The 17,183-nt window shown below is 44.1% G+C and overlaps 6 protein-coding genes across 7 annotated transcripts; 3 read left to right on the plus strand and 3 right to left on the minus strand.

The window, feature by feature from the left end:
* Positions 1-391: 391 nt before the first annotated feature.
* Positions 392-2,264, plus strand: LOC120454121. 2 transcript variants are annotated; one of them, XM_039639156.1, is made up of 2 exons: positions 392-1,638; positions 1,700-2,264. In XM_039639156.1, exons 1-2 carry the CDS (start codon positions 448-450, stop codon positions 1,811-1,813), a joined length of 1,305 nt encoding a protein of 434 aa, XP_039495090.1. In that variant the 5' UTR covers positions 392-447; the 3' UTR covers positions 1,814-2,264. The 2 variants fall into 2 exon arrangements, with proteins under 2 accessions (XP_039495090.1, XP_039495091.1); XM_039639157.1 differs by lacking the exon at positions 1,700-2,264 and having other exon boundaries at positions 392-1,396; positions 1,459-1,598.
* Positions 2,265-7,569: 5,305 nt separating this feature from the next.
* On the plus strand, positions 7,570-9,243 carry LOC120452268. The gene has a single exon (XM_039636397.2). It carries the CDS (start codon positions 7,965-7,967, stop codon positions 8,616-8,618), a length of 654 nt encoding a protein of 217 aa, XP_039492331.1. The 5' UTR covers positions 7,570-7,964; the 3' UTR covers positions 8,619-9,243.
* A 1,294-nt stretch (positions 9,244-10,537) lies between these two features.
* On the minus strand, positions 10,538-13,567 carry LOC120451533 (protein TAPT1 homolog). The gene is made up of 3 exons (XM_039635311.2): positions 13,277-13,567; positions 12,267-12,877; positions 10,538-12,151 (listed from the first exon to the last, which is right to left on the minus strand). Exons 1-3 carry the CDS (start codon positions 13,476-13,478, stop codon positions 10,940-10,942), a joined length of 2,025 nt encoding a protein of 674 aa, XP_039491245.1. The 5' UTR covers positions 13,479-13,567; the 3' UTR covers positions 10,538-10,939.
* Positions 13,568-13,851: 284 nt separating this feature from the next.
* On the plus strand, positions 13,852-14,922 carry LOC120451535 (nuclear cap-binding protein subunit 2). The gene is made up of 3 exons (XM_039635313.2): positions 13,852-14,006; positions 14,062-14,279; positions 14,657-14,922. The coding sequence occupies exons 1-3, from the start codon at positions 13,959-13,961 to the stop codon at positions 14,853-14,855; spliced, it is 465 nt and encodes a 154-aa protein (XP_039491247.1). The 5' UTR covers positions 13,852-13,958; the 3' UTR covers positions 14,856-14,922.
* LOC120451534 (peroxiredoxin-5, mitochondrial) lies at positions 14,912-16,003 on the minus strand. Its single transcript, XM_039635312.1, has 3 exons — positions 15,844-16,003; positions 15,510-15,644; positions 14,912-15,369 (listed from the first exon to the last, which is right to left on the minus strand). The coding sequence occupies exons 1-3, from the start codon at positions 15,949-15,951 to the stop codon at positions 15,040-15,042; spliced, it is 573 nt and encodes a 190-aa protein (XP_039491246.1). The 5' UTR covers positions 15,952-16,003; the 3' UTR covers positions 14,912-15,039.
* Positions 16,004-16,061: 58 nt separating this feature from the next.
* On the minus strand, positions 16,062-16,772 carry LOC120451536 (ubiquitin domain-containing protein DSK2). The gene is made up of 2 exons (XM_039635314.2): positions 16,591-16,772; positions 16,062-16,531 (listed from the first exon to the last, which is right to left on the minus strand). The coding sequence occupies exons 1-2, from the start codon at positions 16,636-16,638 to the stop codon at positions 16,187-16,189; spliced, it is 393 nt and encodes a 130-aa protein (XP_039491248.1). The 5' UTR covers positions 16,639-16,772; the 3' UTR covers positions 16,062-16,186.
* Positions 16,773-17,183: the final 411 nt, after the last annotated feature.

Below are 17,183 nucleotides of genomic sequence, written 5' to 3' on the forward strand. Positions count from 1 at the left end.
CATCGGGAAAAGCAGTAGAGTGGAGATGTGGAGTCCAACTGGATCGCCCCAAGTGTCCCCGTTGATCAGGTCGGCCCCATGCCTGGGTCCATAAAACAAAATCAGTTTGAAATGAAAACATATCCGTGCCTCGTTAGCATCCGATCTCAGCAGGGTGGTAACAGTGACACCAGTGTTGGCTGGAAAGTGGGGGACATTTTCATCTGAATTTCTCGTTGTGGTGCTATCAGCTCCCTAACTATTTGCACTGGCAAATCAGTCGATGTATATGCCATTTTGTTAACAGGAACCAAAAGAGATAGGTATTTTAGCAATGATGTGGATATTTAAAAACGACGTAGCTCTAGGCATGTGCTTTGCTCTACTTCAACCATTTTGACACAGACTTTTATCCAATTCAAAGCAAACATATCCCAACCTCTCATTCAAGGTATAAGCTTTTTAAAAATGTCTTCTCCAAGAACGGAAGATGATAATGCCAACGACATGGTGGCAAGCAGTGATTCAGAGCGAGAAAACGAGGATCTGGCCCTGCTGAAACTGGTTCTCAGGAAGCTGAATGTCAATGATCAGACTCTGCTCCACCGCCATGTTGGCCAAATTCCGGATGCCCTTCACATGCTGTGGAGGTTGCAACATCCACGGCTGAACTTCGAGTTCATGCAACGGAAACTGCGCAGATCCGACTTGGAGCTGTTTCTACAGGAAATGATCAGAGATATTCCCAGCATTAAGTTCCGCAGTGAGCACTTGCAGGAAGAGCTGAACATCCTGGAAAGGGCTAATATTGGACGTCTGCTCCACGTGAAATGTTGTGCCATTACCTGGGATAATTCGCCGAGCAAAACGAAAACCAAATTCCCTCTTTGGCCATTTCTCGCCCTACCACGACTGATGAGCAACCTGACCGATCTTGCTATATATTGCCCGGTCCAGGACTGCTTCATTGACCAGTTTGGCAAATTGGAAGCCTTGACGATCGCAGGGGAGATTTCTACACCAGCTATGGAGGCCATCTACTTGAGTGGCGCACCACTGAAGACATTGGATCTGCCCGGTCCTCATACATATCCAATACGGGGAATCTCACACTGCAAACATCTGTGCAATTTATTGGTGCACCTCGACACTTTTTTTGCCGGTCAAAGTGAGATTCTTCAGTTGCCACGGCTTGCGGAGCTGAGAATCACCGAGATTCAAGCAAACAAGGACATAACAAAAGCCCTATCTAATGTGGTACAGGAAAAATGCAATGAGCTCGTGGGCATTAAAATTGATTGCAGCTTTGCAGATCATGCGAAATTCCTAAGTAAGTTGGCGCTAGATCGCTGTATGAACCTGACTGCACTGGAGTTGTCCAATTGCATTTTCGAGTACCAGGACATGGCCGAGTTGTGTTTCCCCGTTGGCATAACCTATGCTCAGTTCGCCAACTGCCCAGATCTCACTGACGAACAGCTTTTGGACTTCATAAAGGCTAATACCAAACTAGAGGAGCTGATCCTCGATCAGTGCCCAGAACTGACGCAAAATCTACTTCATGGTGTTCTGAAAGTGCGCAGCAGTGGTACTAAACAGGTGAGCTTGTTACTCAGTGTCGGGAGAAGTCCTGATCTGTGGGATTCATATCAACAGAACGTAAGTATCTTTTGATCTATTGATTTCACTTGAATTGGTTTCTGAAGTTTATGCTTTTCAGTTGAATTATTGGGCCCGAAAGGAATCTATTCTCAAAATGGAAAGCGTTCAAAGTCATGACTTGGATGATATTGTCATGAACTTTGAAATAACTAAAGATTTTCCTGAAAATTAATAGCGTACTTTTAGTGTAATTTCAAGTAGCTTTGTATGGCTTTTTTAGAACTCTTTTAAAAGTCTAATAAACACTCGCGGCAGCCAAATCCAAAGAAGTCAAACTCAAGTCCCTCCACTTGGTAATGATATATGGAATCAAAAGTATAGGATCGATCGCTATGCACATATGGAAGCTTAGTCCGGCCATTAGCTGTAATTAATCTTGAGTCTATCAGGTGGCATCAAACCAGTCTGCACGGACTTCTCCTCTTGCTAATTGGCCGCCTGCCATGTGGCGATTTGTCATAGTCACCGACTCCACCACGCATGCGCCACGCATGTGGCACCCGACGCCCCTTTAGGCCCGCCACGCCCCCCTCCGCCTGACCAGTGGGGCGAAAAAGCCACACGCAACAGCTACACGATTTTCAACAACAAAATTTGTCATATGTGACGATGGCTTGGTTTATTTGCTCCTCGATTTTTTCCGCATTTTGTGCGTTTCGGTGCCTTGGGCTTTGAGTTTTAAGCATTTTGTCAGTGGTGGCGACCACCGTTGCGGAATGCAAACAAATTTGTGAACATGACGCGGCTTACACAGCTCCAGCTCCAGCTCCAACTCTAGCTCCACATCCAGCTATACAACTCGGCTGGGGCAACTGTCGCTGGGGCCACCCATTGTTATAATTATTGGGCGCACGGGTGCCAGTGACAATTTGGCCTGGCTTTCTGGTTAGCCATTTGCGTAGCAAACAGTAAACCAGCGACATGTGTTAAAGTCCTCCGAGGACAGATGTGTTTTGGCCATACTTTTCCAGGAGTTGTGACCAAATAGCAGCCATCAGTTCTGGAAACGCGACTTGGGATATTATCGAACTGGAATTGGATCACTACATAGCTAAATGAAGCTGTTTGAAATAGGAATTTTAACAAAGTTAACTATTGAAGGAGCGTATAATAATGTACTTCCTAATAAAATATATATGATGTAAACTCTATGGAATAATATTAATTTTATAGCAGCATATAAAACATACATATTTCACTCATTGTTTACAACAACAGCTATTGCCACATATTCGATTTCACCTTTGCGACTCGCTTGGGAATCACGAATGCAAAGACCCTAATAACTTGAGCGACCTCTGTCTGCCCCGCTCCTCATTCCCCCCTTCCCCCAATCCCCCAATTCCCCAGTCAGCGAGGAGCTGAGCCAGTTTCCAGATCCCTGAGCCAGGCCACTAATTCGTTTTCACACTTTTCATGCATCGGACAGGTCGAAATGGCTGGCGGCGCATTGGCAGCGCCTAATTTCATACGCCAGTCCTAGTTCTAGTCCCATGCTGCCACACAAAGGGAAAAATGTTTGAAAAACGCATTATTGATATGAAAAAAGAATTTGTTAGTCTGCTTATATGCTGTTACTGCTCCTCACACTAGGAAGTTGTCACAAATTGATGAGAAATGCGCTTAACATCTTTGTAAAAGTGCCTAAAAGCAGCTACGTTTGAAGTTTATTGCTGCATACTTTTAGACAGCTCTTTGGTAGTTCCCCCAACGGAATGCGATATGGATTACGTAATGCGCGAATGTCAGGGATATCCGCGTGATTTTCTTCCAGTGCACATAACACCCGTCTGCAGCCGACTAATATTTATATTTGCCCTGCATTTCTCACTCCGCCGATTGCCAGCGATTTGATAAGCAAATGGAAATGCAGTTCGCTGGAGAAAGAGAATAAGAGAATGGTGGAGTGGCGTAGGGGCAGGGGGCGTCAGTAGGAGGCCAGTCAGACGATGGCGGCGAAAGGTGCAAATAAATAATTTGCAGTAGCCGGGCGGCGACCACTCGACGACGACCCACTGTTGGCCTAGCGACCAACTCGGCCAACTCGACAGAAACCCCACTCCGATCCACTCGATCCACTGAGAGCGACGGCCAGACAAATATTTTATTGCAAATTTGCTGATATTGGACGACAGGCGGCCACTGGAGCAGTTTGCAGTGCTGCTGCTACGCTCTTGTCCGGCTGTTTTGCATATTAAATTTATTTTATTGAATATAGCCGAAGCTTTAGTTAGATATGCGAGGGTGGATTGTTCACTTTTCAGTGCCTTCTGTTGCACATTGTCTGTCCTAAAATATTTCTGTTCTCTTACAGCAACAAATGTTAATAATATTAAATCTAAAAGTAACTTTTATCAATTGTTTATCATTGTACAACTAATTGTAATTTTTACAACTTTACAACTTCCGAGGAAAAGTCTACCAGAAGTACAATGAAAACTGCTCTAATAAGGTGGTCCGTAATCGACCCCATAGAAAAGCAAGAGACTGCGCTTGAACCGCTCTCTTGCTGGCCTGCATGTGCACTTTTCCAGCTCATTGTGATGGTCTTTCCACCGGGGAGCTTTGCAGCCCCCCAAAGCACCGTCCCCCGGCACCCGCGGGTTGGCGCATAATTGCCATCGGATTCGGACGCGATTCGTGGTGGAAGGAGGAGGCCCAGCGGGCGATGAATTATTAATTGCCGTTGATTTGCATTGAGATCTGAACGGTCCGGGATCATTACCGCGACCGGCAATCTTGCGGAGCAGGCCGATCTCGCATATAGTGTAAACATAATAATCAACGTACATTATATGCCGATATACCTATAACTATACCTATACCTATACCCATATGTATGTGGCGATCAGCAGAATGCGCTTTTGCAAAATGGCCGGCGGTCAGAGCGGCCCCCAATTGACACCTGAGCGGCCGAGCTGCCTATTATTGCTATTTTCGTTGTTGCCACTGCCGTTGCTGCTGCCGCTGCTGCTGATGCTGCAGTTGCAGTTGCAGCTGTAATTGTTATTTATGCACTTGCATTTAGCCGCCTGTAATGGCATGTGGAGCGCATGGCGGCCATGCCCCCTGGGATGGGCGTAACGCCAGCAATTTGCAGCGCTGCGCAACCGATTACGTAACAGTTGGGAACGCTTAATTGTGGGGCCAAAAGCGAGCCACAATGATGCTCAAAAGTAAAGTGTACTTGGTCATTATCAGCGGGACGAAAAAAGGAGTTAAGAGAACGTCGATCTATGTACTATTTGTATTCCTCAAAATTGGGAGCGGATTAAAATAATTTAATACAAAATCAGAAAATGCAAATTTTGTTAGAGATAAAAACATTTAAAAAAAAAAAAATGTTAAAATGCAACTAAAAATCCCAGCTTTGTACGTACTTTGGTTTTGATAAACACTGTTTTCATTTTGAACTTGTAATAGCAAGTAAGCGAACTAAGTAAAACACTATGCTTTCATTATCTAACAGTATTGCTCAATAATTATAAATATCACGATGTTACTCTATGTACATACTTATAAAAAAACAAGAGAGAACGCTATAGTCGAGTTCCCCGACTATCTGATACCCGTTACTCAGCTAGTGGAAGGGAAAAGGAGAGTCTTAAACACAGTTTGTGGCAGTTTGTACGCGTTATAGTGGGCGTGGCAGAACGTTTCTTGGCAAATCGATAGAAATTTACAAGACCAATATAAAAATGAAAAAATATCAAAACATTTTTCAAAAGTGTGGGCGTATCAGCTTTGGGCGGTTTGAGGGCGTTAGAGTGGGCGTGGCAACATGAATCGACAAACTTGCGCTGCTTCTATGTCCCTGGAGTTTGTATGCTTAATCTCAACTTTCTAGCTTTAGTATTTCCTGAGATCTCGACGTTCATACGGACGGACAGACGGACGGACAGACGGACAGACGGACAGACGGACGGACAGACGGACATGGCCAGATCGACTCGGCTATTGATCCTGATCAAGAATATATATACTTTATATGGTCGGAAACGCTTCCTTCTGCCTGTTACATACTTTTCAACGAATCTAGTATACCCTTTTACTCTACGAGTAACGGGTATAATTAGTTAACCAATAGTTTTAATGAAAATTTGTACATATAGTTATAACCGTGCCAAGCGTTTTTTTCAAACAGTTTATAATTGCCTTCATGTGAATCCAAACCACCTTTTTGATATTTAAATATTACCAATTAGATTTTCTAATTGGACGGTTGGATCCTGATACATTGCAGTCCAATTAGAAGCAAACCGATGCACGCACACGCGTAACTTTTAATATGGTGGCCGCGATGAAAAAGACACAAAGGGTATGTAAAAACGTTCAAAATCGGATAAATAAATAATTTTATAGATTTCTTTTTTGGGCTGGGCTCGCGTGCTTAAGTTCAACTTGAAAAGGTCGCAAGTGACTACTGTGCGATCCTTGGAATCTCAAGCGGAAAAAATAAATATGATATATGAATGCACGTAAGTATGTACATACATACATATGTACATATGTACGTAAGGAGCAGCTGCCCTCTTTTGTTGTTGCACTTAAAGTCGCTAAAATGCGGTGCGTTCGCTTGTCAAAATTGCAGCAGCATTCAGGCTTTTTATGTTAAGAAGCCACAAAGAGATGACGCAGTCGAAATGGTTAAATGAATTAACCCTTTTACTTTGCACAAACACACACACATACAGAGGCATGTGCATGCAACAGGCAATACAGTGGCTACCAACACAATAGCAGACAATGTTTTGTGATTTTGCTGGCCGTTCTTGTAGTTTTGGTCCAACACACGGATTGAGCTACACCCGCGGAAAAATATTTTTGAAACCACGCCATTTAAACTTTAAAAGCAACACTATTGCATTACATTCGATTACCTCTTTCATTACTTTTTATCGATTGGCATATTCAAAGGCATCGCAGGGTATTGCCAACTTATCTCAATTTATTTAAAGTCATTGAACTCAACTATTTAATTTTTTATATTTTAATATAGATTTTATGATAGTAAAATGATTTGCAAAAATTTAACCTGAATTTGAACTTGAATAAGTTAGGCTCACGGTTCTACCAGCAACCTTTCCAGGTTCGCAATCCCTCAAAAGTATATTCATTTTCGTTAAAGTAGGATTTTTAAATATACAAAATTAAACAATAGCAAAAAAATATGCATACTTGACCTGAATTGTGATGTAGGAATTAGGCTTAAGTTGTATACTTATTTTTAGAAAATCAAATTAACTGAATATTACATATTTATGTATAATGTTAAGTGTGCTAACATTTTGGCGCTGCATCAGCGGCTCGTGTGTACAAACATTTATTTAAATGCGCACCCCACCTCTCGGCACTTCAGATGAAGCTGGAGATGAAGCCGAATCTGAAGCTTGAAGCTTGGAGCTTGGAGCACGGTGGAGAATTGCGCGTAAATTCGTTGCGGTCTGCGCGTCATCAACGTAATCGCCGTCAACAGCAGTCAACAGCATCAAACTGGCAGGCAAACGTTGCTACTGTTTCCAGTCGCAGTCCGTCCGGTCAACAGAAGCACCAACCGCCGCGGTGAAGTGGTTTTTTATGATCAGACGAGATGAGCCGAGCCCAAAGCACTTTCCACACGAGAAAGAAACCGAGGCTCCAACAAAAGTGTGTCTGTCGAGTTCGCTAATGGGAACTATCTACACACACATGTACATTCCGGGTACAAAGTGCACATGGTGGAACCATTTGGGCAGAAATTTATCCATAAACCAATTTTAGAAGACCTAGGCCCTCCACATTTATTATCTGCCTCCCATGTAACACTTTAAATTAGATTTTACTTTCACAATTAAATATATATTTTGACCATCTCATCTGTTGTTTTCCAAGAATCTGATGAGTAGAATTCGTAACAGGATCACAAAACGAGTTGATTGGGCCATGTCCGTATGTCCGTCCGTTTTTCTGTCCGTATGTCAGTTCTTATAAACGCTGTGATATCGAATTCTCATTATTCCTTTCTACCATATAATTTTGGTCTTCCCTCGTCTTGCATATTCCGCCTTATCATTTCTGTGGTCTCCTAATTTTGACCGTTGACCACTGGTCACTTTGTTTGGTCAATTAGTTTTTCTGTTGTCGTTTTGATCTTCCTTTTAGTAGTTAGTTCTTATAATCCCTTTTAGTCAAATCGCTTTGGACACGTTGATTTGTTTTCTGATTTCTGTCCCTAACAGTCTACTTTTGTAACTTTTGTAACTACATCAAAACGGATTACTTCAAACATACACCTGTCGTACCTACCGAGTCAGTTTTGTCAAGCGTTCGAAGTGACTGTAAAAATGAAGGTCTATTTGTATCAGATGCGCCCGGTGCTCTTTCTGTTCTACGGTGTGGAGACCACGGTCAACATGTTTGTGATGTACTTCCAACTGAAGGCATTTGTGTTCGTCAACTTGACCACGATGGAATGGGCCGATGCTCTGTTGCATTACTTTTATATGGCCTACTTCTACATATACACGATGGTAACTCTCTTTGCCAGCTTAAACCTGTGCACCGGCCATCGCACTTCGATCGTCGAGGAGGTGGTGCGTCCTCTGGTCGGATTTGTTCTATATACGATTGTTTCCCTGATGGCACTGCGCGATGCCGAGACGGATTTCTACGTATGGTATGACGAGAAGCAAAGGGGGGATATATTGTACCCAGAGAAGCCCCTCCATCCGTTCTTCGGAAGTCTGCGGGACCAGGCCACGGCCTGTTTGGTGGCCAGTGTCATCAGCCTGCTGCACTGCCTCATTGCCCTGGATGTCCTGCTGTCGAATGACGACTCGGAAGACGAGCGTAAGGCATCCGACTCCTCCGACGATGTTGTCGACGAGGTCGACTATGTCCCGGTGCGTCTTTACGTCCTCGGCGGAGTTGTGCAACGCTGGCTCGAGCAGTTCGACTGGTTCCAGGACTTTACCCAAAGGGGAGTCACGGATATCTGATCCTAAAGTTCGTCCATTTCAGACAAAGATGATCCAAAAAACGTAATGAATGGTTCGGATCATCTCCCTTTGCACAACTTCTTAGAAATTATATGAAACCCTCAATTGCTCTTCGTGGCGATTATGCAGCCTTTGGACTTTGTTACATCCGATGCAAGGAACCCCCACCATCTCTATTCTCATGACGTCAGTGGGAAGCAACAGTTCGGGCTGCATCATATAAAGCTCATTGTCGTCAATGTGTCAGCGATAAGCAGCTGTGGCCAAACATCTACATAAGTACACGTATCTATATCTGTATCTTTCCGCGGCCAGTGCGCAGGTCCGAAGTTGGGGAACAATCGATACGTAATGGGGCACAACGGCAGTCAAGAGCAAGGTGAAGCATTGCCCTGGTACCGGTGGGTGCGGTGCACCGCGGTGCTTTCATTCATAAAAAATTGGTCTATATTGCACAAGGCTACTTCTAGCCCAGACCAAGGATGTCCCTTTGCCTCTCAAAAATTGCAATGGACTTTCGAGCACAGACTGCTGGTCCGCAATGCATTCTTAAACTTACATATCAAAAAGTTAACAAGAGCCAACTCTTTTAGATGCCCAGGTGATGGTAATTGTATGGCCTACTTTTCGGGGTTTTTTAATAATTTACCTTATAAATGATAATTAATGGTAATTGCTGTGGATATGCAACAACATGAAAATGGTTTTGAATAAAAGTGAAGAAAGTGGTTTAATTTTAACATTTACTAATAAAAATATGTCCATTCCGCAATCTTATTAGGTATTATTTTTAAGTATCTGCTCTCTTTTCAAGCACATTTTCCATACGGATACCACATTCGACCAATTCGACCACATTCGGCAATTTGAGCAGAATAACCAATGCAAAGACTTGGCTTTAAACAGAAGTCAAGCCAAACATGAAAAAATCTTGGCCAAAATCACATTTAACAAGGAGGAAAAACGCATTTTCCGCCCACGCAAGAAGCGAATGTGAAAAATACATAAATGCGAGAGGGAAAATCGATAAGGACGCCATTCCGCAGGAGCGGCGTGTCCTTGAAATCGAAATGGAAGGACCATTCATGAAGTTGGCCGAACTTTTCATGAATGAAAGTGGCCAGCGAGGAGTTGGGACAGCCCAGTCGGCATTTTGGTGAGTTTGCGCAGCATAAATGCGAATTTTCCAGGGGATTTCAACCGGCGCTGTCACTTCGAAAACCTCCCCTTTTCAGGGCACTGACGCAACCACAATGCGCTGCTCCAAGGTCAGCGTAGAATTTCATTCATAAAACTGATACGCCCCGCGGCGTAGATATACCCACATACATACGAGCGTACATACAGAGCCATGGCGCGTGTAAGTTTCCAGGAGGTGGCCATGGATGGGGACTGGGCGCCAAGCGAGCACTCCATTTGCAGCTTGTTGATTTTTCTACGCGTGCAAACACAAACAAAGCGGGCAATCATTTCATTCATGAAACCAACTCAGGGGGCTCCAAACTTCAGAAAAGAGCCAGAGCTAGTAAGCCCGCACCCCCAGCGAAAAGCTGCGGGCCCAGCCAAAGATTTTTGGAGCTGGTCCAGAAAACAATTTCGCGATAAGCTGAAAGCAATTTTGCCCCTAGGAATTTGTGGAGAACTTAGTCGCTTGGGTTTCATTCGGATGAGAGTCGAATGGGGATAACTGTCATCTTGCCAACTTGAAAATGGTAAAGGTCACATCTCTGAAAATAATTGAAATTCTTGTGTACGTTACAGAGATTTAATATTTCAAATACCTGTTTAATTGGAAAATATTTATTACACAACCTGGTGGTTACGTGTCGAATTAGTAATATTTCCATGAAACCCCAACGAGTTTTCCTCTTTGCCTTCAATGGAGCCTCCTGAATCCCATTTTCCAAGCCAAAGTCTGATTTCAGTTGTAAATGTTTAAAAGAAATTATGTACTATTATACCATAAAGGACTAAATAAGTTTATACAATAATAACCCCTCCTAATAGTAATAAATATTTTGGGCAAAAGCTATTAGAAGTTTTTATTTTATAGGGGCTCAGTAACAACCAAAATGCGACATTGCAAAAAAACGGATTTACAAAGTTTTTTGAAATACCTTGGGGCACACCATCTTAAGAATATTGAGGCACAGTTCGATATTCCAGGGAGAACATAATTTTAGCTACCATATAAAGTACTTCTTAAATCCATTCTCACTTACACCTACAAAGGAGCAACTAAGCGTTGCTTAGAAGATCAAAAAACGCAACTACGTATAAGGTAAAATCAAATATAATAATAAATTAGCATCGATTTATGGCTACAGCTGTGTCGTTTGGTTGCCGCCCGCAGGTCCAGAAGTCCCACCCTTCTCCATCATGCTAGGAATGCCCGGCTCCGACTCGGAACGTTTGTGCGTTCGCTTGGGCAACCGCTGTGTGACCTGCTTAGCCTTGGGACTGGCCTCTCCGTCGCCGGAACTGTTGAGCAGCATTAGATCCGGTTGGCTGCGCACCAGATCCTGCTCCTGGTAAACCTCCTGGACGGCTGAACTGGCATTGGTGTTTGTCACCTGCTCGTTGAGGCAAACATCGTCCAGATCCACATCGCTGTTGGAGAAGAGAGCTGTGGCACCCAGTTCCAATGAGTTGGTGACATCCAACTCCTGCTCACTGGCCGCTTTCTTTGGCGTGGATGTGGAAGCGATTGAGGCTCGTGAGAAATTCTTACTCACATCGAGATGGCCGGCACTGGGCGGTGTCAACAGTGTGGTCACTTGTGCTGGCTTCGAGCCAATGCTATTGTTGTTATTAATATTGTTATTGTGGTTCTGTCCGCCCGTCGAAGCCGTTGAGACAGGAGCAGCTGTGCCTATAACAGGCACATTGGTCATGCTACTCGGTGTAGAACTGTTCCGCTCTGTCTGGTGTTCCTTCATTAGTTTGCAGGCCTTGCCAAGCGCACAGATGGTCAGGCAAATTCGCAGCCCCATTGCAAACAAATAGGCAAGCAGAAAGAGTAGCCAGGCGGCTAGGTTCTCGAAAGAGACCGCTGTGTAGATGGCCTTAATCAAGACCACAGCCAGCGGAAATGGAATAAACCCCATGCGTCTGGCCACCAAATCCGAATGGTCTGAGAAGGCGTGCTTTTGCCGGGTCTGGGTCATATCATAGGCCAAGCTGGTCGTGTACTCTCTATAGATGCTCTCCGGCAGCTCATTGAATCGCGTGATAAACGCATGCTTGACCCAATCGATGAGGATTTCCGTGAACAGCACGGCAAAGCAGTCGGGCAGCATCACACAGAACTGGGTGATGCTCCAGTCAAACTCCTTCATGGTCTGGATGACCACAATGAACAAAAGCACAGAAAGATGGAATCGCTCTCGTACATCGCTACATGTCAACTGGAAGAGGTTGTTTTTGTCAAACTTCTTGAACACGGATCCTTTGAGCTCCACAAAATTATTCGATATCATGATGGTCAGCAGGCCCTTGTTGTTGGAGTTCACTGCCACATTTAAACAGGTGGCCTGAAAGTATAATTTAGTCATAAGCCTTACGATTGCAACTGAAACATACCTTCAAATTACATACAAAGTATGTGGGTTTGTGGTTTTTTAGGGCGATTAAAATTTCATTACTCACCTGAAACATGATCAGGCCGCTGTGCAAAAACACATAGATTAGCGTAAAGAGGACGTGCGTGAGTACCCCAAAGTGCTCCCGCTTGGAATTCTTTGGTTCTGTCGCCGTCCAGAAGAGAGCATCGATGGTATCCTGGCCAAAGGCGGACAGCAGCCGATCGCCCACCTCCAGCATGTTGTAGAATATATACAGCTTGATGATCGACTGCGACTTGATGATGTGGTACACCCTGTTCGTGTCCACTAGGAGCATTATCAGCGTCACCGTCATCCAGATGACGCCCTTTAGCAGATCACAGATTTCCGCCGGCGACAGCAGCCTTTGTCCGCTGCTGCGAAGTCGAAAAATCCGTGCTACCGTCCTGGAAACCAAGGCCCAAATGGCCATCACAAATCGGACGGGCAGAAAAGTGTGAATGTAGAGGAAGGAGTCGGCGCACTGCATTATCCCGTACACCATGAACCGCTCCAGATCCCGCGGAATGCGCATGAAACTGTAGATCTTCTGCCTTCGTGCCGAATAGCGCTCCTCGTCGTGCTCCAGCATGTAGCCGCGTGTCATCTCCACTTTGAAGAAGTCGTAGAATGTGTTTGTGCAGGTCTCTGCGGGTCCTGAAATGTCAAAGCAAATAATAAATGACAATGTTTGAGATGCACAAGACTGTTACATCTGCATGGACTCTAATGATTTAAGTAAAATAGATACCTTTTGATCAAACATCTGAACTTTTTCTATTGTTGGTGTTATTATAAATAATAAAACACCTTTAAAACTCGGAAATTGTTATACATTTTGTAATAAAGGGCTGTATATAGGATTCAGGATAGTTGACAACCCTCATAACTTGATGTATTGCATAAAACCTAAGGTATTTCTGTATATTATATTTACAAGTAAAGTACGTATGGAATAGCGTGCAAAAAACAGTATTCGATTGTATAAAGATACACACTAAACTCTAAATATTATATTTCAAAAGTATGGATTTCCAATCAGGAATCCTTGTTTACCGTTCTGCAGTCGCTGCTGCGCTGAGCCCGCTGTCGCCGCAGTCGGCGCAGTCGGCGTCGCTGCAACGTCATCCTGGGTGAGCGGCGCCTTTTGCTTGAGCTCCTCCTGCTGGTGATGCAGTTCCTCCACTCGGCTGCCGGTAACGTCGCCGCGAAAGCGCAGATGCCGCTTGCTGCCCGCGGAATTGAGTGTGGTGTTCATTAAGTACGGTGTGCCGAGTCCATAAAATTAATAATAACAACGGACTCTGAAACTTCTGGGTAACAGCAGCTATTTGGAAATGTACTAACGCGTGTCGGTAATACCCAAATGTAAACACTGTATATATCGAATGTCAAGAACTATCGCATAGAGTAGCAGCTTGGTTTTTATTATATTTACATTGTAAATATTACATTTTATTTTAAATTTAAGCATCTTATAGAAGAAAATTTGGTTGGAGCCCAGACAGTATTGAATAAATATATATATTGAATAAATAGTACAAAAACTAAAAAAAAAATTGTTGCTACCCAATAAACTTTTTATGAAATAAGATCCCCGATTAATACTGCATGTGCGATGGTCACAGAAAGGGATGACAAGGGGGAAATACCAGCAGGGCTATCGACTTATTAATCGCTGGAGTGCCGCCACTAAATAAACGCGTAGGAAATATTTTAATAGTTTATAGCAGAAAATATGTCCGCATCCGTGGAATTAAGCTCATACCGCGACCAGCACTTCAAGGTGAGTACATCAGAACGCGCTCAAAAAGACTTTCCACTCAACAACCCAATTGCAGGGCTCGCGCTCGGAGCAAGAGCGATCGCTTCGCGACTCGTGTACTCTTTACGTGGGAAACCTAAGCTTCTACACCACCGAGGAGCAGATCCACGAGCTGTTCTCCCGCTGCGGCGATGTCCGGGTGATCGTGATGGGTCTGGATAAGTACAAGAAGACGCCCTGCGGCTTCTGCTTTGTGGAGTACTACATCAGATCGGAGGCGGAGGCGGCCATGAGGTGAGCCATCTCCGCGCAAGAGGAAGCCGCATTGTTGCCGGCACTCGTAAAAATATCCAGATCCTTGCGGGTAAATTGATCAGCACTGACGGATATATAAGTCGGCTGGGCTATGATCTGCGAAGAGATAGAGTACCTCTCTAGAACTCTTTTGTGTCAATATTATAAATATCTTTAAACTTCTAGAAAATCTGAAATGAGTGTACTGCTGTTTTTAAACTAGAAAATTAACATATTTTATGTAAGGAGTGCCCTAAATTGTAAGACATGGATCTGTTAAAGTTTACCTACAAAGTAGAAAATGCGGAATATGGAATCTCGACTTTAAAAAGTGAAAAATATATTCTCTTAAAAACTTTTTTTCTCGCCCAACACAGATTTGTGAATGGCACACGCTTGGATGATCGACTGATTCGCGTGGACTGGGACGCTGGCTTCATCGAGGGCAGGCAATATGGTCGCGGCAAAACCGGCGGCCAGGTGCGAGATGAATATCGCACGGACTACGATGCCGGCCGGGGAGGATACGGCAAACTGTTGTCGCAGAAGATCGCGCCCAACACGGACAACCGCTAGTTATCAGATAAGATGTAAAGACTATAAGCCACCACAATTAGATATTAAAGCAAATATTTAGACGTAACATCTTTAATCGCATATATTGTACGTTTTACATAGTTCTTTTGAAGACGTAATTGATATCATTGCGGCCTAGCTTTACTGTATGAGTTTCTAGTGTTTGCGGAAGTCTGTAGTCAATTTACTTCTTGCCAATGTTGTTGGCCAGCGAGCAGCTGAGTCCTGTGCCATCGGGCTCGACATTCAGCTCGGTCACCTTGCCATTCTCCACCACCAGAGAGTAGCGCTTGGAGCGCACGCCACCAAGTGGGGGAAGATCGATGGTGACATCCAGGGCCTTGGTGAATGCACTGGCGGGATCGGCAAGCAGGCGCACCTTGCCAGAGGCACCGTGCTCCTTGCCCCAGGCGGACATCACGAAGGGATCGTTGACCGAAATGCAGACAATCTCGTCTACGCCCTGCTTGGACTTTAGCTCATCGGCGGAGCTCACGTAGCCGGGCAAGTGGGTCTGTGGGTTGGGAAAATGTATTTTTCAGATGGACATAAGCTGCATAAATTACAATGAGTTGTTGGAAGTTAGTTTCAAATTATCCGATTTTTCTCTCAGTACAGAAACTCCAAGCAGAATACATGCACTTTGTTACGCACCTTGGAGCACCCTGGAGTGAAAGCGCCAGGAACGCCGAAGATGATCACCTTCTTTCCGTTGACCAGATCACCGGTGTTGATTTTGTTGGCTGGGGAGTCCTCAAACAAATCCACCGCCGGAAGGGAGTCTCCTACCTAGAAGTGAAGGGAGCAGAAAGCACACAGGCACACTTCAAAAAATGAGGGAAAGAGATGGAGGCGGTAACCTTGAAGCGTTGCAATTTCCGAGTGCCGCCGCAATCAATATTTATGCAGCTCGGCCCACCGGCTTATGTAATGGGATCCGGACTGCCGCAGAGCCGGAAATCTTTGTTAGTCGGTGACCCCCACTTACTTTCACCATAGCTGCACTGGTTCTGGACAGGGATCGCAGTGAAATGATTATCTGTGGCAGCGCGGAGTTCACAACTCGGCCAAGAAATTTGCACGACAGCAGACGCATTTCTCCTCTCTTTCTTCTTCTCACACAAACGGGCACGCACTCACACAGCCAAAGACTGCATCTGGGTGGAGGAGGGTTGCCAGACCGCCACGAAAAAACAATTTGGGCCGTGCGCTTTCAGTCAAGTCTTAATTTTTACTACCTCATTTTTTTAGGGGGGGAAATAAAAACATTATGGTGTTAAGATGGACTTCCGTCATATTTGGGGATGCTGGGTGTTAGGTCTTTAGTGGCGCTATGTGCCCGCTCTGCTGACTATACTGTCGGCCAATCTCTCCAAATCGTCCAGGCTCTGCTCGTTAATTTTCCTCTCGAAATCGGCCATAAACTCATTGGTCAGACGCTCTGCCTGGAGTTCCGGATAGTGCTTGCGGAATCCCCGCAGAATGCTGTCCTTCAGACAGGGTTTTATCACCACCAGATTGAGTTTGGTGCCCTCTTTGATGTTGGGATAGGATGCAATTGTCTGTTCGTTGTTCAGCGGGCGTCCCAGTAGCAATAGCTTTTGATTCGCCGCCGATATCTGCAGTTCCGCCTCGATCTGGTGTTTCACCTCAAGAATCGTCGATGTCGGCGAGACCTGCGTGGAATATTTCAATATTAATGAGCTCAATTGAGTTTGTCATGGTTTATTGTTACCTCGATCGTGCAGTCCTGGCCCTTGAGCACTTTGATTGTGATCTGCATAGCAAGTTCCGTAAAAATAATTAAAAAATAAGAAGTATTTCTCGCAAGCGATATAAACAATCTGGCTTTGGCGTTGCCACCTGCTCCGTTCGGATATTGCCACCAGGTGCCAGCTAGTCAAGCGTCCCTGGTCTGTAAAAAACTTAAATATTTGCTAATATTCAAAAATATATATTGAGATTAGTTTTAAGAAATGATCGAAAGATGGGAAATTAAAAGGACGCATCGTGTTTCTATAATTCTGAGTAATTGACTTAGTCAATTGACTTTACTGTGAATTATGAAAGTTTATTATTTTTAGTGTACTTTATGAGGATTAGTGACAATCTATCGAAAGCCACCTAAATTAGTTATTTTTCAAAATTTTATTATTTATTATTATTGAGAAATTAATGCATAATTAAAATTATGCGGAATTTTGGATTAGCTGAGGGCCTTAAGCTACAAAATTAAACAAATAACAAATAACAAAAATAACAGTTTATAAACATTTGATTTCATCTTTAAGCTTTTGCTTTGTGCAATAAAAGAGATAACTTTAAAAT

This window comes from Drosophila santomea, chromosome 3R, assembly GCF_016746245.2.
Source record: "Drosophila santomea strain STO CAGO 1482 chromosome 3R, Prin_Dsan_1.1, whole genome shotgun sequence".
NCBI lineage: Eukaryota > Metazoa > Arthropoda > Insecta > Diptera > Drosophilidae > Drosophila > Drosophila santomea.

Excerpts from the sequence above, each read along its gene's own strand:
- LOC120454121 (XM_039639156.1), top strand. The coding sequence starts at position 448 with ATGTCTTCTCCAAGAACGGAAGATGATAATGCCAACGACATGGTGGCA. Across the intron at positions 1,639-1,699 it reads GGGATTCATATCAACAGAAC|TTGAATTATTGGGCCCGAAA; the intron begins GTAAGTATCTTT and ends TATGCTTTTCAG.
- LOC120452268 (XM_039636397.2), top strand. The coding sequence starts at position 7,965 with ATGAAGGTCTATTTGTATCAGATGCGCCCGGTGCTCTTTCTGTTCTAC.
- LOC120451533 (XM_039635311.2), bottom strand. The coding sequence starts at position 13,478 with ATGAACACCACACTCAATTCCGCGGGCAGCAAGCGGCATCTGCGCTTT. Across the intron at positions 12,878-13,276 it reads GCAGCAGCGACTGCAGAACG|GACCCGCAGAGACCTGCACA; the intron begins GTAAACAAGGAT and ends TTGACATTTCAG. Across the intron at positions 12,152-12,266 it reads GCGGCCTGATCATGTTTCAG|GCCACCTGTTTAAATGTGGC; the intron begins GTGAGTAATGAA and ends TTATACTTTCAG.
- LOC120451535 (XM_039635313.2), top strand. The coding sequence starts at position 13,959 with ATGTCCGCATCCGTGGAATTAAGCTCATACCGCGACCAGCACTTCAAG. Across the intron at positions 14,007-14,061 it reads ACCGCGACCAGCACTTCAAG|GGCTCGCGCTCGGAGCAAGA; the intron begins GTGAGTACATCA and ends ACCCAATTGCAG. Across the intron at positions 14,280-14,656 it reads GAGGCGGAGGCGGCCATGAG|ATTTGTGAATGGCACACGCT; the intron begins GTGAGCCATCTC and ends CGCCCAACACAG.
- LOC120451534 (XM_039635312.1), bottom strand. The coding sequence starts at position 15,951 with ATGCGTCTGCTGTCGTGCAAATTTCTTGGCCGAGTTGTGAACTCCGCG. Across the intron at positions 15,645-15,843 it reads CCAGTGCAGCTATGGTGAAA|GTAGGAGACTCCCTTCCGGC; the intron begins GTAAGTGGGGGT and ends CTTCACTTCTAG. Across the intron at positions 15,370-15,509 it reads TCACTCCAGGGTGCTCCAAG|ACCCACTTGCCCGGCTACGT; the intron begins GTGCGTAACAAA and ends CCCAACCCACAG.
- LOC120451536 (XM_039635314.2), bottom strand. The coding sequence starts at position 16,638 with ATGCAGATCACAATCAAAGTGCTCAAGGGCCAGGACTGCACGATCGAG. Across the intron at positions 16,532-16,590 it reads GCCAGGACTGCACGATCGAG|GTCTCGCCGACATCGACGAT; the intron begins GTAACAATAAAC and ends TATTCCACGCAG.